Genomic DNA, 17,797 nt, shown 5'->3' on the forward strand with positions numbered 1-17,797 from the left:
TTTTTTATTTTAATAACTAAAGAAAAAGTAATAATGGAGCAACAAAAAAGTCGTATTATAATTGTTCAGTGGACGGTTGTTTTAATGCGACAATGAACAGTGAACTGTCGTTTTTTTAGCCTGCCGTATTACTTATAGTATGTATACCTACTTATTTTCTCATATTTCGATGGTTCGTTTAATAAAGGCAGTAGGTGCGCCCCGGCGGCCTCTGGCCCAATGCCGTAATAGGTAAGTTTTGCTAGTGTCGACCCAGGCGAACCTCCCAACCTACCCTCAAAGATTATTACTAGTAGGAGTTGATAATTTTTGTGATCATTTCGAGAGTATGTTGTAAGGTTGACGAAATAAAACTCGCACATCAAGGTTTCTGTAGGTAGAAGCAAGCTTAGATCAGGGACTGTACCAACCCATTACATACAAAAATATTTTTTTCACAAGTAAAGAGTAGGGTAAGTATATATGTATGAATAACAAAATTATAAATTGCGGTTTCTGAAAAAGTTCGGTATCTCGTTCAAACGAATTTCCGTTGAAAGTGTTTATTAACCTCTTGTATGCCACATTAAATATTTTATTATTAGGTATTGGTTTATATTTCATTTTTCCTGTTTTATTCTCAATAATAAATCAAATAATTAGATACTAGTATCACTACCACGTTAGTTTTATGCGCATAAAAAAGTTGACAACCCTAGCGCGACCGCCGAGTTTAGGCATGAAAAGTGAAATACATACATGAGATTGACTTCTGTTGTATTTTGTGTCGCGGCATCGCGCCGAATCGCTCCGATCACGCGAACAGTTTTGATAGTAGGTACCTTGAATTATAGCTACATACAATGAATAAATAACAAAAGTCGTTGTGCCTAATGTACCTACATTATTTATGTGGAAGCATAAATAATAAGTCGCTTCATTGTTGCAAACTACTAAGCTTTTCTTTGGAATAACTTCTGGAAATTTGTTATTAGCCGCTACTTTGCCAATAACGTCACATATATTTTTTAATTGATAATATTTTAGAATTAAATCGACTCATTTATTTATTCCTACGATGCATAAAGCTTGTTAGTAAAAGTCAAATATAAATCTTTCCTGACATGATTTGATTCGAGGATCTCAATTTGAATTTGGAATTTACATTAATCGTAAGCTACTGTTTTGAATGGCGCCGTTAGGCATCAACATCTCAGCCATTATCGATCGAATGTGAAAATCGTTACGTATTTGGGAATTTAAATCGCCATCATTTTATATTAGCTTCTGTTTAGCCACCAGTTTTGTATCGCGTGTTCTATAATGGTTGCCACTACGATTTTGCGTGGAAGGCGTGAATTGTCTTGCTACTTTTTATGGATTTGTCATAAAAAGTTGACTTTTTATTTATTTCTATAAAATATTTCTTTAATAGCATAATAAATAAGTAATCATGCTAACGGTTTCGCATAAAATTGCATTTGCCATCTGTTTCCTTATCTTCATTAAAGGCGGAAAGGCTTTCATATAGTTAGTCGAAACTCTGTAAGTAAATTAAATAACTCCTAGATTCTACTTAAGCTAAGCTAGAAATTAACGTCACGAATAAACAATAAAAACAACACAACACCTGTATACTGCGATTGTTAATATATGAAATAAGTACTGTCATAAACAGGTTTTATTCCCAACTCATAAAACGCATATTAATTTCATGAAGTTGTTACATCAAACGCATTTTTTCTCCATTTATTACAAAAAAATTGCTCGATGATGTCGAACGCAATACTACTATATACGCTATATAGGTACTATGTATGTACGTATGCGGTTTTCCTCCACAGTACCACGAGACTATAGCTCGACATTTAATTTATGTTAAATAAGTATAGTTTTAATTACATATGTGTGCGTATCGGCCTTTGTAAAAGAGATTTATGGCATAAAAGCGCGTCTGTATCCGACAATTATATGCTAATCTGATGTTACAAGCATGTTTGTTACGTATGCAACGTTCAAGTTGTGTTGCAAGTGGCCACAAGGTATTCTAGCGTTTTTTCGTTGTTCAGCTATTTTAATAATAGGAAACAACTGTTTTTAACCATGTTCTGTGGGATAACTGAGATACCTATATACCTACCTACTCCTCAGCAAATCCATTAGATAAAAGAGTACGATTGAAGTTATCATAGGTAGGAGAAACCGTAAGGAAAATTAGCCAACCGATTGTTACGGATTACCCTCATTAAAATATCAATTAACAGCAAGCAGGTGGTTTTTCAGTAATTACAATGTGGCATACGATCTTTCGGTAAATTGCAATTATTATGTATGAATATTGAATATTCTAGCAGCCCTTATAATTGTGAATAGCTCGCCATAGATGGTATCGACAATCGTGAGCAGAATAAATTAATTACATAAATATAATATTTTACATTCATTGAAGTTTATTGCATATTAAAACTTTATGAATGTAAAGAGCCTCTATGAGTATTTCTTTGCCGACTTTCAGTTTCGATTGCTGGACTTTTTGAAAAAAGTAAATTAATTAAATATATCTTGAGATTAAAGAACTTCCGTACAAGTACTCTTGATTATTAAACAAAGTGTACTTATTTGTCTTAAATAAACACTAAAGGCAATTACCATACAGACAACACTTTTCCGTTTTCAGACACATGCCACCGTACAAAAGCTATAAAAAACTACATAAAGAATACACATTTCGATAAAAATCTCCACAATATTTGCTTGTTTTACAACCCAAGTGCAACATAAAGTGTTCATATAATAAAAAATATTTTTTATATATTTAGTTACTACAAAGCTATTGCATGACCAAATCGATACGAAGGGGTTGAACAGAGAATAAAAGTAGACCGTCAAGCCAACACCTGCTGTTTCGACGTGAATGCTTAAATTATTGACGACGTAAACGACGTTTGTTAATTCAATGACTAAATTACGATCAATTTTATTACTATTTTGGCTCACAACTGCCTTATAAACGTATAGTTTTAGCTTTTATATCATAAATTGTTTTTATTTCTCAATAAGCTCTTGTATAGGCCTTTTCAATTCACTTAAAACTTTGTTCGCTGTAATGTGCCTTTAAAAATTCATTAAAAATAATTATTTTTTAACTTGATAGTGGAGAAACATGTTATTTGTTTAAATAAAATTCGTAATTGCCTAATTATTTCGTCGTAATTTAGTATAAGGATACCTTATTTTATTTCATTCAATATGAATTTTAGTGTAACTAATCCGATTTTAATTTTAACTATTGAGTGGACAAAACTGAACGTAAACCTAGAATTAGGCTAAGCGTAATAGGAGCGATACATCGTTAAATTTTATGTTACACTTAACATTTTGCCCTTTTACGACAAAGGTGTCCGTGACACAATATATGGACACCTTTATTATTCCGTACTTTCATGGTTAACAACTAATGCTTATTTCGAGTTACTATGAAATAACATAAATTAAGATACCTGGCTAGATGTATTATTCCTTATACTAGCATGACTAGATTCGTTAATATGAAAAAATTCGTAAGTATCAAAATAGATTCGTATAGGGAAGTTCTTGTGCGCAGTTTTAGCCATAGCATTTAGCATAGGATATTTTAAATATTGAAAGTCAATAAATTAAAAACAATATTTTAATTAATAGATAGAATGGATTTCTTTTTCACCTAGTTTGTAATCCGAAAAAAGTGGGCTATTAATGAAGCAATGTTTATTTAGCAACGAGCGGAATACGGACCTCGCTCCCGTTCTACAAGATAACATCGCGAAAGCGAACGGATATTATCACGTTCAAAATTATTTACACTGCAAAAACGCACCGGCTCCGACCAATTACATGCTAATCACGGTTTTACAATTACTGTAACGGCAACCGCGGCGGCTTTTATGTCATGCAAATGAAACAACAAAAAATATTTTTTTGTTTTTATTTTTAGAACATGCTGTACCTATGTTGTGCGTGTTGGTCAGTGCTGTACGTCATCGTTACAAATTGCGCCCATATTGCGCCTGACTTTCGAGTGTCTTTTATGCACAAAAAAGAAAAAATGGCACATTTCTAATAGTTGAAAAAATGTAGAAGGTACTAGGGACATATTTTACGATAGCGTGCAAGGCACCCAAAAAGCATCCCCTGCAAATATTTCCTCTTTATCGCCTCGGGGCATCATCACCCGCGACCTGAGAATCTATGTCGCAACTACAAAGTTGACTTTCATATACCAGGGCACTATGAATTTGAGAAGTTCTCATACGTAAAATTGTAGTAAGATTAATGCACAAATAATTTTATCTGCTGTTCAAAATTTTGCTCTAGCTTCATTGTAATAAAGCCTTTATTGGCTTGTAGTGTCAATTTCGTTTAGTTAGATAAATAATGCCACACAGCAAGTGGTCGAAAACATGTGGGCTAACAGTGACGATCATTATGAATTCCTTGTATTATGAAGCGTTTATTGCTAGGAATGCTGAAGTATGAAGTGTTTCGTATTTACCTAAATTGCTATTTCGAAATAGGGTTGTTCTTTTCTACATTTTTAAGCGTTCCTACATTTTGTTGGAACTGTTATTTTAAGTAATATCGCTAGATATTTTATGAATAGCTTGAAAACAACGCTCAGTTTGAATGACATCACTTGACTGGTAGCGTTACAAACTCGAATGAGTTCTTAGAAGCATTCTCAGTAAAGTAATTATTTATTTACGAGAACATAAATTATCTTACCCGTATTACTTACTCAAGGATTTCACCTGAGAAGCTAGCGATAGTGTCGGGTAACGAATGGACTTACGTGGTTATGCTTAGCCTTATAAAAGATTTATGGGAAAGTGTTCTTCTTTTGTAATTGTAGAAGTTGTTTATAACTTTATTCGCATGATAATAATCTTAGTCTTGGTGTGTAGGGTGTTATTTCAGTCATGTTTGTACTAGAAAAATGCGCACTTATCTATAAGTAGTTAATAGAGCCCTGGACAGTAATCTCTAAGCTCGAGGTTTTCTCCAACTCATGTGCTACATCCAACGACTAGGATATTTTCTAATCACGTCGCACCAATTCGGTCCCCCGCCCGTCACAAACATTTGGCGAGCTTCCCGCCAATCCGCGCCCAGGGCTGGCAACGCCCGCCAATTTATGACTAGCATAGTTTTTACTAACCACGCTATCGCAATTGGCAGATAACATTACCAACATTACTTACTGCAGTTTCAGCGGCCATTCGGTAAAAGGTTTATGTTGATCACAAATCAGCAGAAATAGTGACGTTATCTAAATTACTTACCTATATTTGCATGAATTACTGAAGATGTCGAAAAATTACAAATTAGGTACCTTACCTACGTATGAGGGAATATCGCATAAACAAAATTATTACTCGATCGAAGCGCCCGATGATTCACCAAAAATTCTTATTTTGCTCAGGAAAATAAATAACATGAATTTGAATTTGCCAACCCTTGAAGCTGTCTACAAGTCTCCCTTGCACAGCGACCCTTGCTCGACCCTAGCTTCCGTCTGCGGAGCTGATCGTACAAACCGCCTCCCTGCTTCTATTCTCCTAGTACATTTCATGACGTTTCTATTCGACCGCCAACGTTGCATGCGTTGAGGACATCGAGCGAAAAACGTTGGAAAACTTTATAAATCAAACAGTTTGAATTTCTATTGTCTTTTAACACGAAAATTGCTCTACACGGATTTGGATACTTCCATTTCAGTGATCCACATAGATTTCAGTTCACAGCGGTCAACATCTTACTAGTACCGGATACCTGTATTAATGAAGGCCAAAGAATAATAATTAAAGTTCCTGTCTGCAATATTCAAATAATAATACGCAACGTTTTTTCGTAACAGCGACATAATTATATTGCAGCAAATTAATTTATACGCATTAATGCTTAACAATAAAAGGTTTAATTTCAATGATTGAGCTTGAAAATGCCAAAACATTGATAGTTAGATTCGAACCATATTTAGGCCAATAAAGAAATAATTCACTGTGACTGAATAAATTAGTGTTACGAATTGCGTTGATATAATAAACAGACGGACAGCCCGTTAACACTAATTTAGCTCTCAATGCTACTGCATCAATCATAGTTGAAAGTAATTACTTGGTTAATATCTCTTGACTAATTATGTTATACCAATCGAATTCTAGCTTGATGTAATAACTGCTTTTACTTATTTGTACGTAGGTACCTATTAGTAAACTGGCTTCTGACCGCTGTGTGCGGACAAAACAGGCAAAAAGGTTGGGGATATTAAAGTTCTATGATATTAAATCTCTTGTTGAAAGCATTACAGTATTTTCTTGGGAGATTACCTGTTATGTACGTTCAAACATCAGTTTCATAATAGATAGAAGTTTAGACAACGTTCAGTTACGTAAAGCAGAAAATTAAGTTAGTCATGTTGTGAGACGGCAAATTTTAATACAGCGATTTTTTTCACAAGAAACGAAGTGGTTTTGGTAGGTAAAATAAGAAGGGGAATCTAGTAGCCGACAAATAATGAAGTAAATTCATATGTAACCGTCATCAATCGCCAGTGTTTAATGGGTAAAGGCTATAAAAGGCGATTTTCTAACGGCTAAGCAATCAAAAGTGTCCGCTCAATGGGCGATTACAGCAATTTATTGTCGAGGAAAACTAATTATTATGTGCATTAACACTGTATTTATATTATTAAGCAATCATTTAAATTCTGATATAACAATAATTTACGAGATTGTGATCATTAAAAGGTATTTGTTTGATTAATAGGAACTCGTTAGCGGTGCGACTACCATATTATGCAAACCTGCTTTGAAATATCTTATTCATAATGCAGTTGCATACAAAACAAATAAATCAACCGCACTACAAATAAGTGTACCCCTTTTTAGCTTCAAAGTTACAACATAAAATAAAAATTCAGGGTATTAATCATCCTTGTGAATCTGCGGTATTTATAGAAATTTGCACTACCATAAAGTTTTCAATTCCGTAATGCATGCCTAAAATTTTCAAATAAACTAAACGAACCCCACTTTAAACTTGCAGGTGAAAATATACCTTAACAGTACGACATTGATGTCATATTTGAATGAAGTGTAGTTCCAGAGGGGTTTCGCAAAGAGGGGAGTGTATCTCACCCCAGCCCATGTTGTTTGGACAAAAATTGTTGACTTTGCTATTAAATGTGCATGTTGACATTTATTTGTATTATAATTGTAATTTTAGATAATCTGTTCCCACAAGTGCTATGTTAAACAATCACTAATTGGTAGAGCGACTACTCTTGACTGCTTTCGTACTCGGTTGATACTTAGCTCCGTGTATACATTTTGTAATGCTTAATGATACTTAGATACTTGTTATTTATATTCAGGTTATAATTATAAATAAAAATAAATAAAATTTCTATTTAAGTATAAAAGTATTTTGATGTTAATGAATATTGCAAGAACAGTAAAATGTTAAACAAAATTGCAGTAATAAATGACTGAGCATAAAATTATTACTTAATTTATAATACCTAATTTTACGCATTTATATTAATTTTGTTTTTGATGCGAACATCACTATTGTGTTACGACTTTATTCATGCACTAACTTCAACTTGAATATTGATGTTTTACAAAATTATGCTTTAGTACATTGCAATAAAGCACAAATCTGTCTGAAGCAACTGCTACAACAAGTTGTGAATCGCGATTATACGCGACTCCTCGTATTTCATGCTGTCCTGGTAGATTTTTGTAGGAGTATGATCGGCGTCCGCTCTCGAACTCGAATTACTTGAATCACTCTCTGAACTCACTTTCTTTTGTTTGTTTTTCTTTTATTGTTTTTGTTTAATAAACAGTCCGATTTAGTCCAAATGCTTCAGAATGGGTTCCGCTTTTCCACCTAGGGTAAGGTATAATAAAAATACAGACCCAGGCAAAATCTAGGAAGAAAAATATAGTGAATAGTTAATAGAATAGTTAATTTTTATGGAATAGATAATTTGGGATCTATACAATAATTATTAAATGTTGACTCATCACATCATTCAATCGAGTTTCAAAAATTATAATTAGGAAATTGGCTCCAAGCTGATCCCAAGTATTTACATCTGGAACTATAAATAAATACCTGATTTGTTTTGTTTATTTGTTAAGAAAATTATGCAAATCTAAAATTCATAAAAGATTTGCAACTCCCCGGCTGCGATTGTTCCAGCGACCACAAGCGACGTCGCGTCAATCTATTTACGCTACGCTTCACTACGCTGACCACGCAACGCGACGACACGGGCGACGTGAAGCTATTTTAATTCTAGAATAGGGACGCTATTAACTGTGGCCTAGATTTTCTAGCGTGAAAAATAATGCCCACTGCTGCAACTTTCGTCAAAAAAGTTACCTAATTCGGCGTGACATTACCTGTAAAGTACAAATAAAAACAGCAAGAAAAAATAAAATAAATAAAAAAGCTCGCTCAACTTTTTCTATTGGAAAATCTAGTTTTTATCGCGAAAAACTAAATAGTTTCTTTGGTCGGAAAATCCTAGTTGCATCCGGGTCACTCTGCGTCGGATAAACCCTTTTCTTCAGCGCGCGTGATACTAGGCTCGCAGTAAGCACGAAGAGTTATACGGAGCGCGGTGGCGAGTACGGCCGTAGGAGTGAAAGAGAGGCACTTGTGCTTGGAATGCTAGTGTTAGAGAGAGACGTTACGGTGAAGGTCAACTGATAGGATACTCACAGTGTAATTCAAGCATAGATAAAACGTAGGTAGGTATTATACGTATCAAGATTATTGACGCGATAAGTAAATGGATATTTATTCATTAAATAAGTGATAGGCACTTTTTGATAACTTTTAGCACTGATTTAAAAAATATTTAATGTATAATTGTTATATCTTTTATTTACTTAATGGAACAGTATATTTTTATGCACAAAATACATACGCGATTACTTTCCGAACTTAAATCATATTTTTTTGGTTAAAAATATTTCTATGGTTCTTTTAAGAATGCAGTCTCTCAGTCAGTCACTTTATTTGTACTCAATGTGTATGTTGTACCGTGTACGTACGCGACGGACTGAGACGCCGCTATACGCTCGAAGGAGACAAAAGTACAAGCACGTGCTTCCTTTCATAATTTTTGTTTTGGCTCCTCGCCCCGCTGCTACTCGGATATTTCATCTCGTTGTGGGAATTTGTTTCATAACAAGTAGCAGTTATTCTTTAGGTATTTATTTATCTTCTGCAAGGAAGAGTATTCAGCCCACTGTAATTTTTCAGGGTTCCTTGCCGCGTTTTTTATAAGGTCTATTTTAATTCTAGAAAATTAATTATTTATTTTCGCGGTCACTGCTTCCTAGCCACACAAATAGTATGTAGGTATGTAGTTTATAATGCCGACACATGAGGAACCCAGACAAAACTTAGAACACAACCGATGTTGAAAACGCGTTGGGCTTAGAATTTTGTGATCCTGTCTAAGTGAGAAAAATCTAGGTGAACAAAGTTCAGATTTAGTATTTGGAGTACTTAGTTTAGAAACATTCAAGATTGGTTCGAAGAAATAATTCCTCTGGAGGACTTTTGGGAATGCATCACCCGAGAAACCATCTATCTTCCGAAGTTGGTACTTAGATTGTTTTCTTCAAGCAGATAGACATAACTTCCTTCGAATAGGTATGTAAGGTGTACCCTTGTAAAATAGCCGACAGGGCACCGGGTCGTAATAACGCGTCCAAATGAATTACAATATAAATTAGTGAGAAACCGGTCCAAACCGGTTGGCGATCAGCTGGGCGGCACATAGGTACCTACATATAGGTACCTATATTGTATGGGCCACGTCCGGCACACGGGCCGTTCCGATGTATTTAGTTAGCCTGACAAATGTTGCATTGACGGCAAAGCGCTATTGACACAGGAATTCCGCCAATAAATCCACACTAATTCCAACTTCCTGACCAACAATTTTAATGTAAATGTGAGTTTGTTTGACTTTGGGCTATACTTAGAATGCTAACTTCATTTTAGGAAGATGAACTTTTTAGATTTCTATCCCTACTTCTATCTGGGATTGCGATGATCTCTAAGAACTCCGTTAAAACCGTGGAAGGAAGCTAAGTGATTTTATTCAAAGAAATTGGTAATTATTGGTACCTATACTTACTTCTGGCATAACTTGATCTAGGTAGGTGGTTATTGGTTAGCAGCATTTGGAGCCTATAAGTGTACCTATGTGGCCCATACATATCCCCTTTCCATCCCTGTCACGTCACGTTGGAACTTTACTGAATCAGTTTCTGCGCAGATACTCGCGCAATCTTACGTGACGACAAAAAGTTTGTCCATTATCTTCAACCTAAGTTCTTAATTTTAATTGTGATCGGAAATCAGAATAGGTTGGTAGGTACTAATTAATCTGAAATCCTTAAAAGTCCAAACTCTCGACTGCTCAATTAATCGGAAAGCTTCTAAATTCTCAGAATACTTAAGTAGGTACATCGCACGCTGAGCAAAACCAGCGAAACAATTTTATTGCAAAACATTTAGTGTGCTGTTCTCAAATTAATAGCAATAGTCATACCTATCTGAATGGGTTCCTATCGAGCTACCTGCGTCTATCCAAATAAATCATAATTCTTCTGTCCTCATGCTAAATACTCGATCATATGCGCACTTAGATAGATACTTTTATGCTTAGGTAGGGCTTTGTGATTCCATATCTTCATCGGTATTTAGTGATTTCATCTTTCACCTTCTTTCTAGATATATCTGATTTCTCTCAATTTGTAGTATTTTGCCCTGTCCTGAAGTCTCCAACGTCTACCACTCTAAACTACTTACCATATGATGTTTGGAAAAACGACAACGGCATTTTTTACGAAAGGTTCAATGATGATGTTCAAATCAATTTCTTTGGTTCCTGGTTTAATAATCGTATGTTATCTTAACATATAGTATAATGATTAAAACATATTGTTTAAGTTGATAAGATACTGAGATACTATTTTAATAAGTACTTAAGTAGATAGATATATTTTGGCAAGTCATCATCACTTTTAGATAGGTAGGTACCTAGCTGTCAGATGCCTTGTGAAGTCAAGACTTTTTATAGGTACCTACACATTGCTAGATTGGGTAAAGACTGTTATTTTAGGGAGCTATCTAAACGCGCCAACAATAATGTCAACGTGATACTTAATTAGGACGCAATCAAGAACCCAAATGTTCCGTTTTAACGGACTTCAATCGATGCATTGACGATCCAAATTACCGCAACAGCTTATCTAAATGTCGATGCCATATTCCCATCAAAACTAAATCATAAGAATCCCCGTAAATCTCCATTAAATGCCTTTAGAAAACTAAAGATAGATAGCACGCAATCAGGTCTACTATTCATTAGAGTTTCTTATGAAAGCCTAACTAGTGCGTTTCTCGCTACATTTGCATATGAATTAACATAACTGCGTGACGTTTAAAAAAACCGTCTACTGTCTGCTTTATAAAACAATAATTATTAATTGTAGACAGGTATCTTCTGCAAAGTGTGTGTATTCGTGATTAAAATTTGCTTGTTTTTTTATATCTTACTCATCATAATTTTAGATTGAAATAATCGTTGGCGCCACTTGCAATGCTCATTAGACTGAAGGCATAATGTATGGTGTTTGACTGAAAAAACAGGTTAAGCGAATCTAAGTTTACCTATACATATTTACGTACTCATTGGAAGGTGGTGATCTACTTAGGTATTTGAAAATTATGACACTTTTAATAAAATCTGCGATTCTTTCCAAATTTTACACGCCTAATTTGTGTTTAGAAACGGGTTTCGGCACTTTGCCTTGGATGGTCCAAAAGACTTTCACGCGATGATTGTTCGACTATTTATTAGAAATAGATTCTCTCATTTAGGTACCTAAATGAAATACTTACTTAAATAAATTAACATTGTTCTATGTTATTACATAATTACGTTTACATAATACGTTTTATTAAACCTACCTAAGTAATTTTCGTGGAAAAATCGAATGATTTTCATTTACCCAGAAAAAATCACAAGAATTCAAACTAGAGGAATACGAAAGCAGCTTTGTACCGGGTTGCCAATTTTGTTTTAGCTTTTTGTTCGACCTGAATAACTTCATGTTCCTATTTTTGGTTTTAAAGCATCTTTTCAATCATTTTATTAAAAAACCTGATTGCAACTTCAAGTTTCAAAAATACATAGTAAACTTGGCCAGCAGCATTTCTCGTAACTTTCTAAGGAGTGTTGTTTGCTTTTTTATTATCATTGTAAAAACAGCATGTGTGAAATATTTCAATGAATGCTTTTTTTTTTATTAACGACGTGTGAAGTATTAGGAGTGCAATAAAATATAGCGTTGTTCGTTGTGTCGCTGCAGCCACGTCACTGTGTTGTTGTGCAGACGCGGCGCAGGCGGCCATGACGGTCGGCGTGGCGAACGTGCTCTGCGACGAACGCCCCGCCCCGCTGGCGTGGCCGGCCCCGCCCACCGCCGCGCCGCCCGCGCCCCTCTGGCCGTACCCCGGTGAGTCACCTCCTACCGATATCTGCGACCCTGGTAGCTACGCGCCAACTGCATTGCGAGACCGCCGTTTCAGCGACATCGGACCCCGGCCAGAAATGAAAATTTAACACTGCCGCACTAATTCTTTAGCCGGTATAACTATCTCTTGTCAAGCCTGTGGTAAGAGATGTCGCTCTCGTATCGGTCTGTTCAGTCACGAAAGGCGTTGTATCACAGACACCACCACATAAATCGTCTGCAATAGACGAAATGGCCGTTGAAATAACTATCTCTTTCTTTTTTCGAAAACTAAAAAGAGATAGAAAGTAGGTCTAAGTAAAAACGGCGCCTAATTCTGAGCGAGAATGCCGCCCGATTAGATATACCACCTCTTCAGTCATGTTGCTTTGGTAGCAGCATTGCAACTGTACTCGTCCGGTCAATACTCGTTGTTGACCGGTTTGGGTAACCCGGCCGTGATGAGTGGGATGCCTGCCTCATACTTCCTTCCCACAAATATTGTGCTCGGAAAGTGTGTTCCGAAATCGGTCGGGTTTTATAATGACGACAAGTTCGCGCGTGGCTACTTTGGCGCTTTTTTGTCTAACTTTTTAAGTTGTATTGTTTTTTTTTCACGTTATTTTAAAAGCGCACTTTAATGTTTTTTGTATTGTTTTTTTAGGAGCATATACTTAGGTATCTTTATAGATAACAGTGTATTAATGGCACTTACCTACATTCAAGCATAATTTCTCAACAAAGAACAAAATAATGAAGTAGGTATATTTTTGGTTACAAAAATATTAAAAAAAAATAGGCTGGTTCTCAGTTTCGGCAATTTATTTAATTGAATATTTAAAAAAGGAAAAAAATCGTTAATTAATTAGGTAAACTAGGAAAAATTTCAATGCATTTTTGACACTTACTTATCCAATCACCAGTGATTTTTACCAATACCTACCTAAAATTACCAAAATCACCTCTATAAAAAAAATACAGATTATAATTAATGCGGAACCACGCATAAGGTAAACGTACCAATACTCGTCGGATTTCGGAAATCACTGACTTTGAAGCGCTACTGTGTGTTAAATATTCAATAGAAAATGAAAAATTTTGCATGACGTGATAGAGTATTTATTCGTTATTCTAAGTAACTAATGTTTTTTAAATAATTTTGATGGGTTTATGTACTTATTAAGGCAAAAGTAAAAAAAGGGCGATTTGTACCAATAGTCGTCTGATTTGTACGGATACTCGTCAAATATTCCCAGTACTCGTCAACTTTTAATGCCAATGTGAACTCTATGCTCTTGAACATAAAGTTCAAGTTATGTACATTTTTTTGTGCTTGAATTTGCTAAGCATACTTGAGTCTTTGAAAAATTTAGTAGTATTAGGTATTATTATAGAAAACCGAATCCCTATTTAGAATAGCAGGTCATAATCTGTCAGAAGAGCAGATATTCAATAAAACAGATACAATAGTTGCATTTTAATTTATGTTACCATCTATCAAACGCTTGGAATCACAAAATCAGTCTATAAAATATGCCTATGTTATATTTCTTAATCATAATAACCATGCAGTCATGTGCATATGTAGCACGAGTAAAATTATTACTATTAAAATATTTAAGTTGTACAATAAAATAATTAGTTTTCAAAAAAATAAAAGCCACATTCATTCATATAGCTTTCCGCGAAATAATTACTAACATTCATAAATATGTAGGTAAGGTTGTCATTCATCAAGTTTTAAAGGTATCAATCAAAAAAAAAAATATGATTACAACTAAGCGTTTAAACCCAATAATAATAATATCTGCCAATAATAATATATGCCCGCAGGGCATCTGAGGCTGATGACGGGGAGTAGCGAGCGACCCCGCGGGTCTATATGTATATCCGAGTGCTCCAGGGAGAGCATACTGTCCCCATCTCCAGCCTGCCGGAGTGAAGCATGACGGGGTCTCCCACCTCTTGGCTTGCCTTCATTGGCCGACCCGAGTGGAGTCGCTAGAGCAGGGTTAGCAGCCCTGCTCGGAGGGTAGGTGCCTCGTGGTAAGTGGCGAGTGGGCCGGTTATGCTGGACCCACATGGAGCGCGTGATCTGCGTTTAAAGTCCACCGAGGTATCCTCACCCTTCAGCCGCTCATGCCCTTATTGCCCTCTTGTTGCTTTTCCTTCCCGGATTCCCAGGTGCCCAGTAAGTGAGCTGGCGAGCCCCACCTGCCATTTTAACATTTATTTTATACATTGTCATCGGCAGGTGCCATAGTTCCTCATCATCATCATCCTCCGAGCCTTTTTTCCCAACTATGTTGTCGTCGGCTCCCAGTCTAACCGGATTCAGTTGAGTACCAGTGTTTTACAAGAAGCGACTGCCTATCTGACCTCCTCAACCCAGTTACCCGGGCAACCCAATACCCCTTGGTTAGACTGGTGTCAGACTTACTGGCTTCTGACTAACCGTAACGACTGCCAAGGATGTTCAATGACAGCCGGGACCTACAGTTTATCGTGCCATCCGAAACACAGTCATTGGTGTCTAAGATATACTTAGAAAGTACATACAAACTTAGAAAAGTTGCATTGGTACTTGCCTGACCTGGAATCGAACCCGCGCCCTCATACTTGAGAGGTTGGTTCTTTGCCCACTAGGCCACCACGACTTTTTTTCCTGGTGCCATAGTTCCTATAGTTTCCTATATCCTAATCCACTAACATCCCAACGCAATAGCCCAAGTAGTTTTCCTTCATAGTTAGCAATAGTTTACCACAGAACCGGGGATTGTCCTTGGGTTCATTTCTATATACAGGAATAATCGTCGGTTTTGTGTCACCATTTCATTAAAGTGGTCTCAAAAGGGGGGTTTTAAATTTTCTTGCTGTATCTGATGTTGTGGTCCCTTGATTTACAGCTTTTATGATTTTTAAAAGGCCCTCTTGCTTGTAGTTTCTTTCAGTCATGATCTGCTATTACGATCATGCTATTACGATAAATTACGATCCCCACCCTAGTGACTGCATGATCGTAATTTTACATAAAAAACATACAATTTTAAATTAAAAAATCGTACTTAAGGTTACTCTTTACCCATCAATATCGAATACAAGTTACAACAAGCAAAGAAGTGACAGCGATGGAAGCTACGTCATCTTAGTTTTAAAACTGATTTTTAACTAGTTGACTGACATAATTTTTATACAGGCACACGTTAATTTAATGCTCAATCCTTCTCCGTGTGAGAGGAGGCCTGTGCCCAGCAGTGGGACGATAAAAAGGCTGTAACTGTAACTGCACGTTAGGGAGACGCGGTACAATACGCGTGACGACATGCAGTTATTTCGAACAAAAAGCATAGTGTAAGTCAATAGATAATAAACAGTAAATTTTTTGCTTGCCACTAATTGTGATCCAAGCGTAGTAGAAACAAAGGCAAGTTGGAGACCCACTTGTACCCAAAGCGGTAGATATATATCGCGTGTCCTTAATCGAATGGCGGAGGCCTACAGCGGCCAGTATATACCTAAAAAAAAATACTCGTAAAAAGTGCATACTTATAGAAAACAGGGGATTTAACCGTTAAGAAACATATGAATTGAATCGAATAACGTGACTGTGTACGTGCGTCTAGAACCAGCAGAGTAAAATTTACCCCTAAGAAAAAGCTTAAAAGAAACGCAGTTTTATCAACAAATGTAGTCTAAACCTTAAATATGTTTGTTCTAGGGAGTTAACAATTTTGTAAAAGTCCCGATATTAACTATTTACTCGCATTTTGTACTGTAAAACACAAAATATCCTCATTATGACGAGTTTAGGTGCAACTTTTGAGCATGACCCAGTAGTCGTCATAATAATTCTAAAATTGACGGGTTTTGGGACAATTGGGAGTTTTACAGTACCAATAGATGTCACATTAAAAAAATATATCTTCTATGTTGAAAGTATTCCAAATTGCATATTACATCGTTAGCAAATAAACTTAACTATCTAATTAAACAAAGAAACATACCACAGACCCCACTGGAGTTATGTAAATCAAAACACAAAACCACGTGCTGAGTTTCACTTTTGACAGCTGAACTTCACGAAAAAACGATTTTGTTAGGGCACACACGTTTCGAATAACATATCTTAGAAGCCATGACTGTTAAAACCCCGTATTGTCATTTCAATTATGCAATATATTATCAACAATATGTTGACATATAAACCGGCCCATTTTAAGTTCAGTAGAAAATTTAAATAAAAGTTTTTTGATTAACTGACGACTATTGGGGCATGACGACTTCACCCGCGTTTACCTTAACCTCACCAAACCTCGTAACCCGATATCGTTTATTATGTCTTTAAGGCCACATCGGGCCATTCATCGAGCAGTTTTTATCTGCATCCCATCATTAGGTATAAATTAATGAAATCCTGCCATTAAAGCGATGGCGTTGGATTTCGCACTCGTTTCCAACGTATTGTTCAATGAAAGACTGTGGAGACAAAACGTTAATTTAGTCGATGTGTGAATGGGATGAATAGGGGTTTTGGAATGCTTCTAATGACAGTATTCAGGAGGTTCGATAGTAGCTTACGTTGATTTCCTAGGTAATGGTACCTGTACTGTAGCTTTTGGTAATTGCTCGCCATACTTTCTTTGCATCGAGCAATTGGTTAGAGCAGTTTTTTTCGAACTTTTTGATTACGGGGGCCTTCTTCATTTGTCATTTAGAAATATCCATTACAAGCATGCTAGTGGATGCTTAGAACAAGATGAAATGAATTGGATTTTGGTTGACGAGTCTGTCAGTGAGAATGACCATCCAGTAAGCATGACATCTAAATAAGCTTCCAAATAAGTAAGACTACGTAAATCTCAGGAAAGTATCTATAGGTAGGTACATTGTCAGAATTCCAACATTACATGAACATCGTGGTACCTAAAGGTATTTTAAATGTCAGATGCTAAATGAAGAACTATTACGGCGTCAGTCAAATATCAGATAGGCAGATAGGTAACTAAACCCCATAATTTTAAGACGAATTATGGGCAGGTATCTAGATTAGTACCTGTTATTGTGTCACTCATTTGACAAGGGAATGTACGTGACTGGGTGCACCGTGTGAACTTTATTCTTTTATGGCAGCTTAACTAATAATAGATAGTACGAAGAATTTAGCTACAGTCAGCTTCAAAAAGTAGTAAAACAAATAAAAAATTCAAACCTGCCAAACGAACTTTACG

At 35.9% G+C, this 17,797-nt stretch overlaps 1 protein-coding gene across 5 annotated transcripts in view; it reads left to right on the plus strand.

The window, feature by feature from the left end:
* The window catches only part of LOC110378779 (uncharacterized), a 123,316-nt gene that overhangs the window by 94,153 nt on the left and 11,366 nt on the right, over positions 1-17,797 (plus strand). For 4 of the 5 annotated variants that reach the window (XM_064042360.1, XM_021338181.3, XM_064042364.1 and 1 more), the window contains one exon: positions 12,426-12,572. In XM_064042360.1, coding sequence (XP_063898430.1) covers positions 12,426-12,572 — 147 coding nt within the window. The remainder of the gene's footprint in view (positions 1-12,425; positions 12,573-17,797) is intronic. The other variant, XM_064042368.1, reaches the window with a different exon arrangement.

Source organism: Helicoverpa armigera, chromosome 2, assembly GCF_030705265.1.
Source record: "Helicoverpa armigera isolate CAAS_96S chromosome 2, ASM3070526v1, whole genome shotgun sequence".
Taxonomy (NCBI): Eukaryota; Metazoa; Arthropoda; class Insecta; order Lepidoptera; family Noctuidae; genus Helicoverpa; species Helicoverpa armigera.